At 43.8% G+C, this 18,391-nt stretch overlaps 1 protein-coding gene across 1 annotated transcript in view; it reads right to left on the bottom strand.

Moving 5' to 3' along the window:
- pde11a (phosphodiesterase 11a) overlaps positions 1–18,391 on the bottom strand; it is a 401,879-nt gene that overhangs the window by 141,047 nt on the left and 242,441 nt on the right. Inside the window, exon 10 of the mRNA XM_039757714.1 lies at positions 10,549–10,599. Coding sequence (XP_039613648.1) covers positions 10,549–10,599 — 51 coding nt within the window. The remainder of the gene's footprint in view (positions 1–10,548; positions 10,600–18,391) is intronic.

An 18,391-nucleotide genomic window follows, 5' to 3' on the forward strand; every position in this document is an offset into this window, starting at 1 on the left:
GGCCAAAAGTTTGGACACACCACCTCATTCAATGTGTTTTCTTGATTTTCATGACCGTTTACAGCACTCCATCACTCTCCTTCTTGGTCAAATAGCCCTTACACAGCCTGGAGGTGTGCTTGGGGTCATTGTCCTGTTGAAAAATAAATGATCGTCCAACTAACCTGACTTCTGCACAACACAACTGCTGGTCCCAACCCCATTGATAAAGCAAGAAATTCCACTAAATAACCCTGATAAGACACACCTGTGAAGTGAAAACCATTTCAGGTGACTACCTGTTGAAGCTCATCGAGAGAATGCCAAGAGTGTGCAAAGCAGTAATCAGAGCAAAGGGTGGCTATTTTGAAGAAACTAGAATATAAAACATGTTTTCAGTTATTTCACCTTTTTTTGTTAAGTCCATAACTCCACATGTGTTCATTCATAGTTGTGATGCCTTCAGTGAGAATCTACCAATGTAAATGGTCATGAAAATAAAGAAAACATATTGAATGAGGAGGTGTGGCCAAACTTTTGGCCTGTACTATACATCTAGTAGTAACTGCATAATTAAACCTGAAAAGAATTTGTGTAATAAAATTATAAATGAGATAATTGATGGCTCAAATCCGGTTGGGGAGCTATTATTAAAAATAAATCTAAAAATATTCTTGCAAATTTATGGAATTTGATTAGAGGTAGTTGTTGTGTTGGATGGTGATGGAACAGTTCTGAGAGGGTCAATAGACCACTATGAAAGTTGACAGAATAAGGAATCCCTGTTAAATAATTTTGTATACCTGAACAGAGTGTACCCATGTATATTTTGTACTGCAAGGCTCATATCCCCTAACCTAACCCAGCCTACCGCAGGGCGAGCACACACACACCCACACACCAAGGACAATTTAGGATCGCCAATGCGCCTAACCTGCACGTGTTTGGACTGTGGGAGGAAACCCATGCAGACACGGGGAGAACATACAAACTCCACACAGGGAGGACCCGGGAAGCAAACCATGGTCTCCTAACTGCGAGGCAGCAGTGCTACCCACTGCACCACCGAGCCGACCTACTCTCATGATAGATTTTTTTAAAATCTTGAATCCAATTAATGATGAATAGAAGCACCTTTTGCTCCTGCGTCCTTCATGCCATGGAAATCCCCACGTATCAGAGAGCCGGAGCAATGCACTGTGGATTCATAATATAATGTATGTCCTCCCCCACCACAGCTGCACACAAGTATTACCACAGAAAACGAGATGGCAGAGGAGGCTGCATACTCCCCTATGACGTCAATTCAATTCTGGGTTTTAATTCTCCAGCGAGGCCATTAGCTACGGTCTGTGTATGGAAGGAGGTGCAATCCGACTTCTATTTGTGGAAACTGATTAAAACCATATTATAAAATCCGTCATGGATATTACAAGGAGCAGCCTTAACTTCAAGGACATTCCCATAATACACCATCCAGTCCAGTGAGGCTCTACCAAAACCGAACATAAATTCAGTTATTCTCATAAAAAGCAGTCGTAATTAATTCTATTATATAAAGAAATCCTGGGACAAAACGAGACTTTTTCAGAGAAATACTTTCAAGTCCCGCGAGAGGAGACTTTGTGCCAAGAGATTGAACCAGGCCCGGGGCGGGAAATATAAGATAAAGAGTAGATGACAAAGTAGAATGTTGTAAAGAATTCAAAAACGTTGGCGTTGGCGGAAATTATTACTCGGTGAAATAACAGAACTGTGAAAAGAGATTGAATATATTGTTCGGCTTTAAACTTTGAGAGGCGTATCCGCGAGAATGAAAAGATTTGTTGTTTGGTGAAAGTGAAATCTGAGAGAGAAAATTTCAAGCCCCGCGAGACAAGATTTTATGCAAAGAGATTTTGGAAAAGTCCCGCCCACATCTAAAACATTTACAACCATGCACATGGTTCAATCATTTCTCATTTGTGTGAATGCTATTGTCAGACACAGTTTGTGTAGAGAGAAAGAAACGACATTCACTCACGGGCAGTTATACGTTGTGTTGTTAGAATCAAAATTCAATGCGATATTGGCGAAAAGGTAAAAGTGTAAAGAGATCGAATACGTGGACATAGGTGATATGACAGAAGTATGTAGATATTGCTTGGCTTTAAACTTTAAGTCGGAGACTTGTAGATCGTCTAATTCGTGTTGCCATCAGGGAAAAGTAGTGTTTCTTCCCAATGAAAAGGCGTATCCGTGAGAATTAAAAGATTTGTTGTTTGGTGAAAGTGAAATCCACACACATGAGCGGCAGAGATGTGAAGTGGCTGGCACGTAGCACAGGCAGGGGGGTTGGTGAGCGAAACGAACAGGGGGCAGAGCCACCTAATAAATAAAAATTAAAAAAAAGTCTGTAGCCACGCCCCCACACCAGAGACAATTTAGGATCGCCAATCCATCTAACCTGCATGTCTTTGGACTGTGGAAACCCATGCAGACACGGTGGAGAACATTCAAACTCCACACAAGGAGGACCTGGGAAGCGAACCCGAGTGTCCTAACTGCAAGGCAGCAGCGCTACCTGCTGCACCACCGTGCCACCTGTATAATCATTTACAAATTAGTACAGTATATACTTAAATGAAGTAACAATGAATTATTAAAACATAAGGAAGAGGACTGAAGGCAACTCAAGGGGTAACTAAACGTAGCTTAAAGACTGAGCATGTGAGGTCTGCCTCACCTTAGAGGTACCAGCACCTTGATTTTCCCAGGTTAGAATGAGGTAAATGAGTAACAAACAGCCCCCTTGAAAGTGAGGATAAACTAATGGGAAAGTCCAAACACCATTCCTATGAAGTGGAGCTAAGATTAATAGGACAATCCACTATACAGTAATCCCTCGCTATATCGCGCTTTGGCTTTTCGCGACTTCACTTTATCACGGATTTTATATGTAAGCATATCTAAATACAAAACACAGATTTTTTGCTGCTTCGCGGGTTTCTGCAGACAATGGGTCTTTTTACTTCTGATACATGCTTCCTCAGTTGGTTTGCCCAGTTGATTTCATACAAGGGAAACAATTGGCGGAAGGCTGAGAAGCTACCCAATCAAAGCACGCAGTTAAGTTCCTGTGTGCTGATTAGCTCAGCAACGGAGCGCCGAATTCGATTCCGCTGCATTAACCAGGGAGTCTCGTTTCGCTCATTCGGCATCAACGTGTTTCGCTGTGTAAAGAGTTAACTTTTGTGCTCTTTTGTGTTTATATTTGTGCGTAGTAAAGCCCTTCGTTATGGCTCCAAAACGATCTGCCCCTGCTACTGCTTCAGGGGCCATGCCCGAGCGCCAACGGAAGATGCTAACAATTGCCGAAAAGGTAAAAGTTTTGGATATGCTGAAGGAAGGGAAAAGCTACACTGCTGTAGGACGCCATTACGGCATCAATGATTCCACTATTCTTTTTACAAACCGGATTCCAAAAAAGTTGGGACACTATACAAATCGTGAATAAAAACTGAATGCAATGATGTGGAGGTGCCAACTTCTAATATTTTATTCAGAATAGAACATAAATCACGGAACAAAAGTTTAAACTGAGAAAATGTATCATTTTAAGGGAAAAATATGTTGAATTTCAGGGTGTCAGCAAATCCCAAAAAAGTTGGGACAAGGCCATTTTCACCACTGTGTGGCATCTCCCCTTCTTCTTACAACACTCAACAGACGTCTGGGGACCGAGGAGACCAGTTTCTCAAGTTTAGAAATAGGAATGCTCTCCCATTCTTGTCTAATACAGGCCTCTAACTGTTCAATCGTCTTGGGCCTTCTTTGTCGCACCTTCCTCTTTATGATGCGCCAAATGTTCTCTATAGGTGAAAGATCTGGACTGCAGACTGGCCATTTCAGTACCCGGATCCTTCTCCTACGCAGCCATGATGTTGTGATTGATGCAGAATGTGGTCTGGCATTATCTTGTTGAAAAATGCAGGGTCTTCCCTGAAAGAGATGACGTCTGGATGGGAGCATATGTTGTTCTAGAACCTGAATATATTTTTCTGCATTGATGGTGCCTTTCCAGACATGCAAGCTGCCCATGCCACATGCACTCATGCAACCCCATACCATCAGAGATGCAGGCTTCTGAACTGAGCGTTGATAACAACTTGGGTTGTCCTTGTCCTCTTTGGTCCGGATGACATGGCGTCCCAGATTTCCAAAAAAGAACTTCGAATCGTGACTGCCTGACCACAGAACAGTCTTCCATTTTGCCACACTCCATTTTAAATGATCCCTGGCCCAGTGAAAACGCCTGAGCTTGTGGATCTTGCTTAGAAATGGCTTCTTCTTTGCACTGTAGAGTTTCAGCTGGCAACGGCGGATGGCACATGGATTGTGTTCACTGACAATGGTTTCTGGAAGTATTCCTGAGCCCATTCCTGTTTGTGGTGCAGTGTCGTTTAAGGGCCCGGAGATCACGGGCATCCAGTATGGTTTTACGGCCTTGACCCTTACGCACAGAGATTGTTCCAGATTCTCTGAATCTTCGGATGATGTTATGCACAGTTGATGATGATAGATGCAAAGTCTTTGCAATTTTCGCTGGGTAACACCTTTCTGATATTGCTCCACTATCTTTCTGCACAACATTGTGGGAATTGGTGATCCTCTACCCATCTTGGCTTCTGAGAGACACTGCCACTCTGAGAAGCTCTTTTTATACCCAATCATGTTGCCAATTGACCTAATTAGTGTTTATTGGTCTTCCAGCTCTTCGTTATGCTCAAATTTACTTTTTCCAGCCTCTTATTGCTACTTGTCCCAACTTTTTTGGGATTTGTTGACACCATGAAATTTTGAATCAACATATTTTTCCTTTAAAATGATACATTTACTCGGATTAAACGTTTGATCTGTCATCTACGTTCTATTACAAATAAAATATTGACATTTGCCATCTCCACATCATTGCATTCAGTTTTTATTCACAATTTGTTTAGTGTCCCAACTTTTTGGAATCCGGTTTGCATTTATTGCTGGTGGCCTGTCTGTCGTAATGGCTGTAACATGTGATATCGGAGACGCTCGATATCTTTAAAATAATATTTAGGTTTTACTGTATATAAACAGTGTGTTTACATACATAATTTCAACGAATCTCACCTAATATCTAAGAGAATACAAAGGGTTCACGCTGTATAACTGTGCGGGAAATGTTTATAAGAGTGTGGGAGAGTTTAGAAGGACTTAAAATATATAAAAATAACCACATGAAAATATGGTTTTTACTTTGCGGATTTTCATCTTTCGCGGGGGGTTCTGGAAAGCAACCCCTGCAATCGAGAAGGGATCACTGTATACCCCAATCAAAAAGGCAACATTTGGGCAAATGGGAGAGTCAACAGGAGTCAGAAAATGGCGGTGGCACTAGTTGAGACAGAAATGGAATTGCCAAGTTCTGCATATTGTGCGTATTAAAAGTCAGATGATGTATAAGATGAGGTAATGGTTTCCTCCATGGACTGGGATTTCATTTCACATTCAAATGGTGGGCTATAAGAAACTGATCTAGTCTGAGTGTGTGCCACCTCCATAGTTGGTTCCTGCTCTGGCTCTCTGAGATGTTATATTGCATAAAGTTTGGCATATAGACTGTGATTAAGAAGAACTTGTTCTGTATTGGATTGGGGCTTCACGTGTTTAAAAAGACTGAATCCGTCTACTCTACTGAAAACCCTAAAGTGCCTAAAATAGGGCCATCAATATGTACAGGACATTTCTGTGTCTGTCAGGGTGCCTGTCCAGTTACTACACTTGTGTCATTCCAAACGATGGTGAATCACAAACATTTTTAATAATAAAATGCATTGCATTTAGCATTTCAACAGGTGGTGCATCACAAACATTTTTCATAATAAAATGCATTGCATTTAACATTTCAACAGAAGGCGCATCACAAACATTTTTCATAATAAAATGCATTGCAATCACCATTTCAGGAGACAGTGCATCACAAATATTTTTCATAATAAAATGCATTGCATTTATCGTTTCAACAGATGGTGCATCAGAAACACTGACACTGCTTTTTTGAATCCCATACCAAATGGCATGTAACAGAGACATACACATTGCATGGTACACTGCAAACATTAATGCTGAGGCCTACTTTGATTAGCTAGATCAGGGGTGGCCAACCAGTCAGAGACCAAGAGCCACATTTTTTACTGTGTTACTGCAGAGAGCCACATCATACACATGGGCACACATGAACATCAACCATCCCTTCCTCACACACACACACACACACACACACCTCTGCTCAGCCACATTTATTGTAAATGTCACACACTAACATGATAATGACAGAAATTGACTCCTACAGTACTAAAACCACAGGCCAGTCATTTTCAACAATGAACATTGTGTGCACTGGCTCACACACACAAACTCTCAGTTCAACCAAGTCCACAAACAAAAATATAATAATTTACAATAGCGTTTTTCTTTTACTATGCATGTTGCTTAGTGGGACTTCTGCCATTCCTTGCCTTGAACAATCCTCTTCAAATCTGGCTTGTATTCCGTTGTTGCCACTCGAAGCAATTCTTTCACATGGGTGTCAGTCAGAACAGATCGATGCTTTGATGTCACGTGTTTCAGGGTAGAAAACACAGACTCACAGACGTATGTTGACCCAAACATTGACAGTATCTTAAGCACGGCCCGTTTGACATTGGGGTATTTTTCCATTGGCACACTTTTCCAGAACTCAATGGTCCCTTCCCTTAAAGCAGGTTTCAGTTGGTCCTCCTCACAAAGATCGATCATCTCCAACTCAGCCGCAGCCTCATCTGTGGCTAGCGGGGCTTTCAAACAGTCAGTCTCCGCATTAAATGGGTCGACGAGGAACGTAATCAGTGGCCTTTTCAGTTGTAGATCACGGAACCTGGTCACAAAGCTTTCGTGCAGGTTTTCAACTAGCGTTGCATATCTGGCTCTTTGCTTATTCAGGGTGGCGCTGGTGGCTTGCCCGCTGGCTTTTAGAAGAGTGGGAAAATGCTTTAAATCTCCCTTTTGAATATACGCCGTGAACAGCTTCAGTTTGTTGACCTGCAGAGTCAGGTTCAGTCTGTCCAAGTGACACAGCATGTCGATCAAAAAAGGCCAGATCCATAATCCATTTGAGGTCAGAGAGCTCGGGATAGTCCTTGTCCTTCTCTTCCATTAACAGTTTCACGGCATCCAAAAGCTCAAAGAAGCGAGAGAGCACTTGGCCTTTTGATAGCCACCTCACAGTGCTGTGCAGCGGCAGGTCACCTGGAAGCCCTTGGTCCAGCTCAGCGATGAGATTCTTGAAATGCCTGTGGTTAAACGCATGTGTGCGGATGTAGTTGACGATTTCCATCACTGGCTTCATGACGCTGTCTAAATTCAATGATTTAGACACGAGTTGCACAGCCCCACAAGCCCGTTCACTGATCCGATCATGGCTGGCGCTCCATCCGTGGCTATTGCAGTTAGTTTCGGTATGGGAAGATTTGCTTTCGCAAATACAGCCATCATTGTTTCTTTCACATCTATGCCACGGGTTCCGTCTTTTAATGGCACAATATCAAGGAGCTCTTCTTTGATCACACAATCGTTTGACACAAACTGTGCAAATATTGCCAACTGAGGCTTGTCTTGTATGTCACAACTCTCGTCCAATGCAACACTAAAATACTCACATGCTTGAAGGTCAGAGTGCAACTGTGATTCAATAGCCGTGTTAATGTCCGATATTCTGTGTTCAACAGTGTGGCGGGACAGTTGGACATCTGATACCATGCGTTTTTGTTCGTCGTTTTCAGGAGACAAGATTTCAACAACGTCACTGACGCATTTTTTAACGAACTCCCCTTCATTGTATGGCTTTTTAGCCCGTGCAATGTTCCAAGCCAGTTTATACGATGCGAGCGTTACGGTCTCTGAGCGCTTCGTAAATTTTTGGAAAAACTGCATCTGGTTTTCAAAGTGACCAACTCGTGCTTGCGAAGTTCAGTCCCTTTTGGAAATTCCTGGTCGATGTTAGCATGGAGTGAGCTGAAGTGGCTGAAATGCGCTAATGACGCCTGACATATAAGGCAGAATGGCTTGCCATTCCGTTCAACAAAAAAAAATATAAACTCTCCCACTCTGTTAAAAACGTCCTGTGTTCGTTCATCTTCATATTTTCGTTTTGCTGTGCATTTTTTCCCCTGCCATTTTGAGAGCGAACTTGACACAAATTGTTTACTTAAATGATCTTGCCCCACTAGGAAACTTTGCGGTATTTGCATCTCACACACATGCGCATTTGACGAAAATACCATAATGAACTCAAGCGAAGCGAACAAGAACATTAAAATAAAAAAAACGAACACAAACTTCAATATGAACGTAAGAGCCGCATGAAACCAGGCCAAGAGCCGCGGTTTGGCCACTCCTGACCTAGATTTTAGACGGGTAGCTCAGCTAGTAGTCACATACTTGTACATACATTCTCTAAGCTGATTTAGAGTCATGGAAAGGTCGGAATGCATCCTAACAGTAGCAGGCACAATGCAGGAACCAAACGCAGACAGGGTGTCAGTCCATCCCAGTCCTTATTCACACAACACCCACACTCATTCACACAAGGCAAGGCAGATATGGAAGAAAGCTGCTTGTGCAGACTGACACATTTGCAAAATAACATGTTTGAAATCAAACAAATCACCAGGACCAGATAATATTTATCCTCGAGTTCTTAAGGAGGCTAACGAGTACAAATATAAACCCTTGACACATATTTTTATGAAGTCACTGCATACTGGAGAGATTCCGGAGGACCAGAAAATGGCAAATATCATCCCGTTATATAAAAAGGGTGACAGGGCAGATCCAAGCAACTATAGGCCAGTAAGCTTAAAATGCATCACACATTACATGAATGGATGGAATTATTAAGGAGAAGATTGAGCAACACCTGGCAAGAACGGTGAACAGTCAGCTTGGGTTCAAAAGAGGGAGGTCGTGTTTTACTAACATGCTGGAATTCATGAGGAAGACACAAAAGGATATGATCAGAGTGGAGCACATGATGTTATTTATCTTGAGTTTCAGAAAGTGTTTGATGAGGTGCCATATGAGAGGTTGGCATCAAACTAAAAGAAGTGGGAGTTCAGGGTGTGGTGTGCAGGTGGGTGCAGAATTGGCTCAGACACAGGAAGTAGAGGGTGATGGTGTGAGGAACCTCATCAGAACTGGCCGATGTTAAGAGTGGTGACCAGCAGGGGTCGGTGCTGAAGCCACTGCTGTTTTTAATATAAATAAATGATTTAGATGGGAATATCAATAATGAGCTGGTTAAGTTTGCAGATGATACCAAGACAGGTGGATTAGTAGATAATTTAGAATCCATTATATCATCACAGAAGGACTTGGACAGCAGACAGGCCTGGGCAGATTTGTGGCAGATGACATTTAATTTCAGTAAATGTAAAGAATTACACATAGGAAGTAAAAATGTGAGGTTTGAGTACACAATGGGAGGTCAGAAAATCGAGAGTCCACCTTATAGAAGGATTTAGGAGTCTAAGGTTTCGACTTCCAGGCAGTGTTCAGAAGCCATTAAGAAGGCTAACAGAATGTCAGGTTATATAGCGCCTTGATGTGTGGAGTACAAGTCACAGGAGGTTCTGCTCCAGCTTTATAACACACTGGTGAGGCCTCATCTGGAGTCCTGTGTGCAGTTTTGGTCTCCATAAAGGCACAACAGAACTAGAAAAGGAACGTAATCAGTGGCCGATTCAGGACTACAGGGGATGAGTTAGGAAGAAAGATGAAAAGAGCTGAGCCTTTACAGGAGATGAAGAGGAGACCTGAGTGAAGTGTGCAAAATGATGAAGGGAATGAGTCCAGTGGATCGAGACGGTGACTTTAAAATGAGTTCATCATTTCAACACGGGGACACAGTTGGAAACTTGTGAAGGGGAAATTTCACAGAAACACTAGGAAGGTTTTCTTTACACACTTTAAATAAGAGACCAAGTAGTGTGGTAGACAGTAAGACTTGAGGGACTTTCAAAACTCGACTGGAAGAAATAAGTGGACAGGACTGGCGAGCTTTGTTGGGCTGAATGGCTTCTTCTCGTCTAGAGTGTTCTAATGTTCTAAAAGACATTAATGGAGATGTGTGAAGGAATTTAAGGTGGCCCAGGATTACGAGTCTTTTCATAGGCTTCAGGGATTCTAGTGTTAACTGGGAGATGGATTTCAATCCAGGACACTGTTGTCATAGATGTAAGTTTATTTATAGATATTGCACCCTCTAGGGTGGACTGCACTTATTTTCACACACAAAGCAGTAAACCCAGACATCACCACACGTAACCACCTATGTGACGGCATTGGCATTGAGAAAGCCAAGTGATGACTGACTGGCAGGAAATGAACCCCTGGAGAGTCACATTGCACACAGAAGAATCATTAAGGTGTTACTGGCTCTCCGTCTGTTTTTGTTCATCCCATCCCCACTTTATTTTCCAAATGGCTCGGCATTCCCCAGTCATTAAAATGTCTTACCTTGAACTTGTCTACTTCAGTCTTCGAACAAGTGGCGTGGTAAGACAGCACCTGTGATAGAAGTAAGTGGAGTCTCCCTTTAATTTATACATTTCACATTCCTACAGGCAAGGAGATCATGCAGCAAAAAGCACAAGATATGGCAACTGTGGTGCTTTCAGAGAATAAAGCAGAAGCACCTCCCTTCACGCACAGACGGGTTCAGATATAAATGGTGTTCACTTCTAAACCCCTCTGTAATTTGTCCGTCCATCCATCCCTCTATCCATTAGTGTTCAGACCCTCTTATGCAATTAAGGGTCCTGGTAGCATTAAGTGTAAGGCAGCTACCAACCCTCAAAATGGGTGCTTGTCCATTTTGGAATTTGTTTATACTCACATGGGGGGCAATTTAGAAACAGTTGTCGACACAGTTTTGGTATATGGGAAGAAAAACCCACTCTGACCCAACAACATGTACAAACTCCACACAGACAGTGCCGAGGCTAGGATTTGAGACCCGGCCTCTAGAGCTGCAAGGCAGTTCTGCTAATTGCTACACCATCATGTCACCTGGGCGGCACGGTGGCGCAGTGGGTAGCGCTGCTGCCTCGCAGTTAGGAGACCCGGGTTCGCCTCCTGGGTCCTTCCTGTGTGGAGTTTATATCTTCTCCCCATGTCTGCGTGGGTTTCCTCCCACAGTCCAAAGACATGCAGGTCAGGTGCATTGATGATCCTAAATTGTCCTTGGTGTGTGTGTGTGCGCACTAGGGCTGGCGCCCTTCCTTCTTGTCCTCCCTCCCTTTGGCCTTCTTCTTTTCTTCTTGCTTCTTCATCTCTTTTAATTGCAATTTTTAATTCAACAGACACCACAACATCGATCCATTCTAATATGGGCAAATTGCTCCCCTCTGGCCATCTCAGAAGCAACATGGATTCAAAGACAATTCACAATCATTTTCTTCCAAGCATTTACACCAAAAAAAACAACTGCAGGTGCCACTAAAACGTCTTTGATTTCATAGAAGTGCACTATAAGGTGTGAAGAATATCCATCCATCCATCCGTTATCCAACCCACTATATCCTATATACAATTATTATTATTTTATTTGAATAAATTCTTCACAGGGCGGCATGGTGGCGCAGTGGGTAGCGTTGCTGCCTCGCAGTTAGGAGACCTAGGTTCACTTCCTGGGTGCTCCCTGCGTGGAGTTTGCATGTTCTCCCCGTGTCTGCGTGGGTTTCCTCCCACAGTCCAAAGACATGCAGGTGAGGTGCATCGGTGATTCTAAATTGTCCGTAGTGTGTGCTTGGTGTGTGGGTGTGTGTGCGCGCCCTGTAGTGGGCTGGCACCCTGCCCAGGATTTGTTTCCTGCCTTGCACCCTGTGTTGGCAGGGATTGGCTCCAGCAGACACCGTGACCCTGTATTAGGATATAGTGGGTTGGGAACTGACTGACTGACTGACCTTCCAATTGCCAGTGCAGATCCCTAGCCTCAAAGCCACCAATCCGCCTTTGAGCCGGAATCGAACCAGCGATCTAAGGATAGTGGTAGCGTTGCTACTTCACAGCTTCCTGGGTCCTCCCCGCATGGAGTTTGCATGTTCTCCCCGTGTCTACGTGGGTTTCCTCCAACAGTCCAAAGACATGCAAGTGAGGTTGATTGGCGATTCTCAATTGGCCCTGGTGTGTGCTTGGTGTGTGTGTGTGTGCGCGCCCTGTAGTGGGCTGGCACCCTGCCCAGGATTCGTTTCCTGCCTTGCGCCCTGTGTTGGCTGGGATTGGCTCCAGCAGACCCCGTGACCCTGTATTAGGATATAGTGGGTTGGGACCTGACTGACCTTCCAATTGCCAGTGCAGATCCATAGCCTCAAAGCCACCAATCCGCCTTTGAGCCGGAATCAAACCAGCAATCTAAGGATAGTGGTAGCGTTGCTACTTCGCAGCTTCCTGGGTCCTCCCCGCATGGAGTTTGCATGTTCTCCCCGTGTCTACGTGGGTTTCCTCCCACAGTCCAAAGACATGCAGGTTAGGTGCATTGGCCATCCGAAATTGTCCTTAGTGTGTGCTTGGTGTGTGTGTGCCCTGCAGTGGGCTGGTGCCCTGCCCAGGGTTTGTTTCCTGCCTTGCACCCTGTGTTGGCTGGGATTGGCTCCAGCAGACCCCCGTGACACTGCAGTCAGCGGGTTGGATAATGGATGGATGGATAAGAAAGCTAGCCTGTCACGTTTCATGTCGTCCCTGGTGAACTGGATGTGTTTGTCCACTGAGTTGATGTGTTCAGTAAATTGTGGTACCTCCTGATGTTTGATTTTCACCCAGATTTCATCCACATACCTGAACCAATGGCTCGGTTTTTGTCCCAGGATAGGATAATAGCGCCCTCTTTTCCACTTCTTCCATATACAGATTGGCCAGAATAGGTCAAACTGGGGAACCCATGGCCTGTAGTACTGGCCTTTGTCTATGATATATGTGGATTGAAGACACAGTTCCAAGAGCAGGCACACTTGGTCAGTGCTGAGAGTGGTCCTTTAACTGAGTGTGGGGTCATCCTGTAATTTCTTACGGACCACTGGAACACAAGTCAATAGAGATGTCACATCATACGAGACCATAGTTTCATCTGCCTCCATGATGACATCTCTCACCTTCTCCACAAAATCCAAAGTGTTCTGAATATGGTGTTTTGAGCTGCCTATCAACAGGTTGAGGATAGCGGACAGGAACTTTGAGATGTTATATGTCGCGGGGTACTTTTTTTTTCTTCACTATGGCCATAATACGCTTCCATAAAATTGTGACAGTGCTTCAGATGAAGTGAGCTATATAAAAGGAAGGCTGATTGACTGACAGCCGAATGATGGCCATGTGTTCTGAATAACAGAATCTGTTAAATCTGTGAAGAATAAGTATAAAATGACAGCAAAACTTTACCGAAAGCAAACCACTAGCTTGACGTTTTGCGCTTGTTCAATTATTCAGGAATCATTTTCACCGTGTGAATAATACCACTAGGTGGAATTCTTCTCCCATCCATCCATCCATGATCCATCCTGCTATATCCTAACTACAGGGTCACGGGGGTCTACTGGAGCCAATCCCAGCCAGCACAGGGTGCAAGGCAGGAAATAAACCCTGGGTATGGCACCAGCCCACTGCAGGGCACACATACACCAAGCACAATTTAGGATTACCAATGCACCTGACCTGCATGTCTTTGGAATGAGGAGGAAACCCACGCAGACACAGGGAGAACATGCAGACTCCACGTAGTGAGGACCCAGTAAGCGAACCCGGGTCTCCTAACTGCGAGGCAACAGTGCTACCCAGTTCTTCACCCAGGTTACCTTAATGCGCTAATGCAGAAAATTGCAACAGTTGACAACAACCTGAAATATAGTAAAACCAAGGGATGATGATTTTATATAGAACCTCTAATACTGATCTCTGTCGTAGATCTCTCCGTATTACATCCGCAGTGCCGTCAGTAAATCATTTTGATTTAACTTTTCACAAAAATAAGGGAATTGCGTGCATTAATTTGAGGACAAAATCCTCTTCACCCTGACTGAGCTGGAGCCAGTTCAAGAAATAAATGAGTGAATCGATGTTGAAGAAAGAAGGCGAGTCAACTCTTAACTAGGGCCAGTGTAGCATGCGATTTCAAGCAGTGGTCACTAGAGGCCAGTATCTCCATTCTAAGCATCAATTCATGGAATAAATACATCCAGCCATTTTCCAACCCGCTGAATCCGAATACAGGGTCACGGGGGTCTGCTGGAGCCAATCCCAGCCAACACAGAGTGCAAGGCAGGAAACAAAACATAGGCAGGGCGCACACACACACACACACACCAAGCACACAGTAGTTACAATTTAGGATCACCAATCCACTTAACCTGCATGTCTTTGGATTGTGGGAGGAAACCCACACAGACACGGGGAGAACATGCAAACTCCACACAGAGAGGACCCCGGGAAGCGAACCCTGGTCTCCTAACTGTGAGGCAGCAGCGCTACCCACTGCTCCACCATGCTGTCCTCATGGAATAAAGCTGCTGCTTAATCCATCTAATCCCATACACAGGAATGGAAAGAAATCTGAACTAGAATGCCATCTTGATTCACAACTACAGGAGTCTGTCTAGCTTTGGGCCTGATTACTCTTGTGTCTTGCGCTGTTCTACTCACCTCATTTCTGTGCGATGCCTCCCAGTGCTCTGGGAGCCTACGTGCCTTATACTCATATACAGTATGCTGGATACCGGCATATACCGTATAATACTCTCAAAGTTCAGGTTTTATGGGGAACCACAGCCCATCCTAAGAGAGTTAGGGACAAAGCAGGAACCAACCCAGAACAGGACAATAATCCATAAGCGCAAATCAAACACAGAAAGATGGATGACAACTGATCTACCTTGAGACAAAAACACAAGGGCATGAGGGAGACTCTACTTAGAAAATGACTCGGTGCAGAATTCAGACCTGCCACCATCTATCTTTCTCTCTATTATATAGTGCCTTAACCATCTATCTACCTATTACTATATTGAGTGCCTAAACTAAACTGCTCAAAAAATTAAAGGACCAAACTTTGAAAGCACATCAGATCTCAATGGGAAAAAAATCCTGCTGGCTCTCTCTACTGATGTGGACTGATATGGTGATGTGTTAGGTACGAAAAGATGGAAATGAAAATAATCAATCGACAGAGAGAAGGCTGAATTAAAAAATACTCCAAAAATCAAAAGGAAAAAACGATGTAGCAGACAGGTGAGTCCATTTGGCTGAAATTTCATTGCAGCAACTCCAAATCGTACCCAGATGTTTGTATGCTAGCCTGACAACATCCTAATGAGATGACAGATGGTGTCCTGAGGGATCTCCTCCCAGATCTGGACCAGGACATCACTGAGCTCCTGGACAGTCTGAAGCGTCAGATGGACTGAAACATAATGTCACACCGAGAGGTGGTCAGTTGGATTGAGGTCAGGCGAGTAGTGTGGGGGGCCAGTCAATGGTATCAATTCCTTATCCTCTCGCCACATGAGGCCAGGCATTATCATGCACCAGGAGGAACCAGCATAGGGTCTGTCAATGGGTCCAAGGATTTCATCCCGATACCTAATGGCAGTCCTAAGGTGCCATTGTCTAGCCTGTAGAGGTCTGTGTGTCCCTCCATGGATATGCCTCCCCAGACCATCACTGACCCCCCACCAAACAGGTCATGCTGAACAATGTTACAGACAGCATAACGTTCTCCACAATCTCTCTGGACCCTTTCACGTCTGTCACATGTGCTCAGGGTGAACCTGCTCTCATCTGTGAGAAGCACAGGGCACCCGCCAGTGGTGGACCTGCCAATTCTGATATTCAATGGCAAATGTCAATCAAGCTCCACGATGCTGGGCAGAGAGCCCAGAGCCCATTAGAGGACGTCGGGCCCTCAGGCCACCCTCATGAAGTCTGTTTCTGATTGTTTGGTCAGAGACATTCACATCAGTGGCCTGCCTGCTGGAGGTCATTTTGTAGGGTCTGCCAGTGCTGTTCCTCTTTACCCAAAGGAGCAGATACTGGTGGGTCCTGCTGATGGGTTAAGGACCTTCTATGAGGGGCCCTGTCCAGCTCTCCTGGAGCAACTGCCTGTCTCCTGGAATCTCCTCCATGCCATTGAAACTGTGCTGGGAGACACAGCAAACCTTCTGGCAATGGGAGGTACGTATTGATGTGCCATCCTGGAGAAGTTGGACACCTGTACCACATCTGTAGGGTCCTGGGGCCTCATGTATAAACGGTACGTACGCACAGAAATGTTGTGTAAGAACTTTTGCACGTTCAAATCGCGATGTATAAAACCTACACTTGGCGTAAAGCCACGCACTTTTCCACTGTACCTCATACCTTGTCGTACGCAAGTTCTCCGCTCGGTTTTGCATGGTGGCGGCACCCAGCGTCAAAGCAGTGCTACTGTTCCTGTGTGGTTACTCATTATTTTCCTGATGCGGCTTTATAAATACACTGAAATTAACTGCATATTGTTTATTAGTGTAACGCATCTGATTGTAATTAACTTGTAACAATATAATGGTCCACAGAATGGTCAAACTATTCTAAATACCATAACTGCTTTAGTGTTGTTACTCTCACTTCTTCTTCTTCTTCTTCTTTCAGCTCCTCTTGTTAGGAGTTGCCACAGCGGATCATCTTTTTCCATATTACTCTCACTGCACCACTCGGAGTATTTATATCACTGTATCTGAGTGTGAATCACAGCAGCAGCTGATCGGAAAGAGAATTATCGGCATACAGCTTCAAGGACACGCTGTCTCAGACACTGCAAAACGTTTTAAAGCCTTTCCTGTTCGGACCTCGCGGTTCAGAAACAGTTTCATCCCAAGAACTTTAAATGCAGCCAATCAAGTGCTCCTTGTAGAACTGTCTGTACTTATAAGTACAATCACCTCACTGTAAACTTGTACTACAGTTATAATATCTCACAACCTGAGCCACTTTATAAAGCGCGTATTTACATATGATGACGATATCATTTTAAGGTGAAATGCAGCAAAATATGTTTATTAAATTATACAGATAAAACTTTAACTTCATTTAAATAATCTATATTCTTCACTGGGAGTGTCGTTAAGGATAGAATAATTAAACATGTACTACGAAGATATTTCAATGTTCCTTAAACGTTTTGAAGAATCGCGCTCTAAGCTTACAGATGGCTTAACGTCTATTACAGAGCTGATTGTATGGCGATCGGTTACTTGGGGAAAGAAAAGCAAGGACTGCAGTGATGGCTACGCCAATATATATTGAATATAAAACAGACAGAGAAAATAACGACACAGCTAAAAACGCAGCGACAAATTTCAGCAAAAGTTATCATGAGCACGAGGCGGCTATGCAGTGTCTGCAACGGACGAGGCCATCCACCGTGCATAAGCTACCTTACTGACGGGCGGGCGAAGGAGCCACCGATTCTTTCTCTGCCTAGAGCCGCCCATGAGTACTGCTGCAATAAATAATTTCATTGAAGGTCGCACACAATCACTGCGCCGTGTTCCCATGTTTAATAACATGCTTTAACTCCTATCATCATGAAAATTATATCATGTATACATCTCAGTATTTTAGTTATTCAGAGAGCTATAATATCACGAATGTAATGGGCTCTGTGTCCAGTTGGAGGAAGAGAGCCATTTTAAGAAGCAAGTAGTGATTCACACACATAGAGCACATAGAAGATCAAATACAAAACAAAGCATTTAACGTGCTACTTTAATTACGATGTGATTTGAGAAACTGGTTAAGTAAACGATTTTAAGATGAAGTTTATGATGTTCTACTTTAATGACAAAATAAACTACGTGATTAAAGTGGAAATGTCGAGATTAAAGTTGACATTTCGTGCTTTTTTCCGACTGTGTGCCTATTTTTCTTGTTTGTACCCTAATAAACTCAGACGGTGGGCTACAACTCGGCTTTTCACGGCGACTTTGATATGTGACTTCTTTTTTATTTCCGGCACTGTGCGACTTTGTGAATGTGAGCTTTCATGTTTCTCCAACACGCTATGTCACTCGATCAACTTCCTTTTGTTGATTATTCCATGGTTTATTTGAACAATAAGTACGTTTTTCCTTTGCCTCCACTTGGTATTCGCTGAAATTCTTATATTTCCCCCGTGCTTTTCCCATTGTCTTTTCACAGAAGGCTGAGCTTAAGGGCGATTTATATTGATTTGCATATTCAAAGAGGCGTAATTCTGGGAGGAGTTCGGGCGTTACATAAAGCACGAAGCGTTAGTTTTCACGCTGATCGGGATTTATGTAGCGGAAGAACGTGG

Source organism: Polypterus senegalus, chromosome 6, assembly GCF_016835505.1.
Source record: "Polypterus senegalus isolate Bchr_013 chromosome 6, ASM1683550v1, whole genome shotgun sequence".
Classification (NCBI taxonomy): Eukaryota; Metazoa; Chordata; class Cladistia; order Polypteriformes; family Polypteridae; genus Polypterus; species Polypterus senegalus.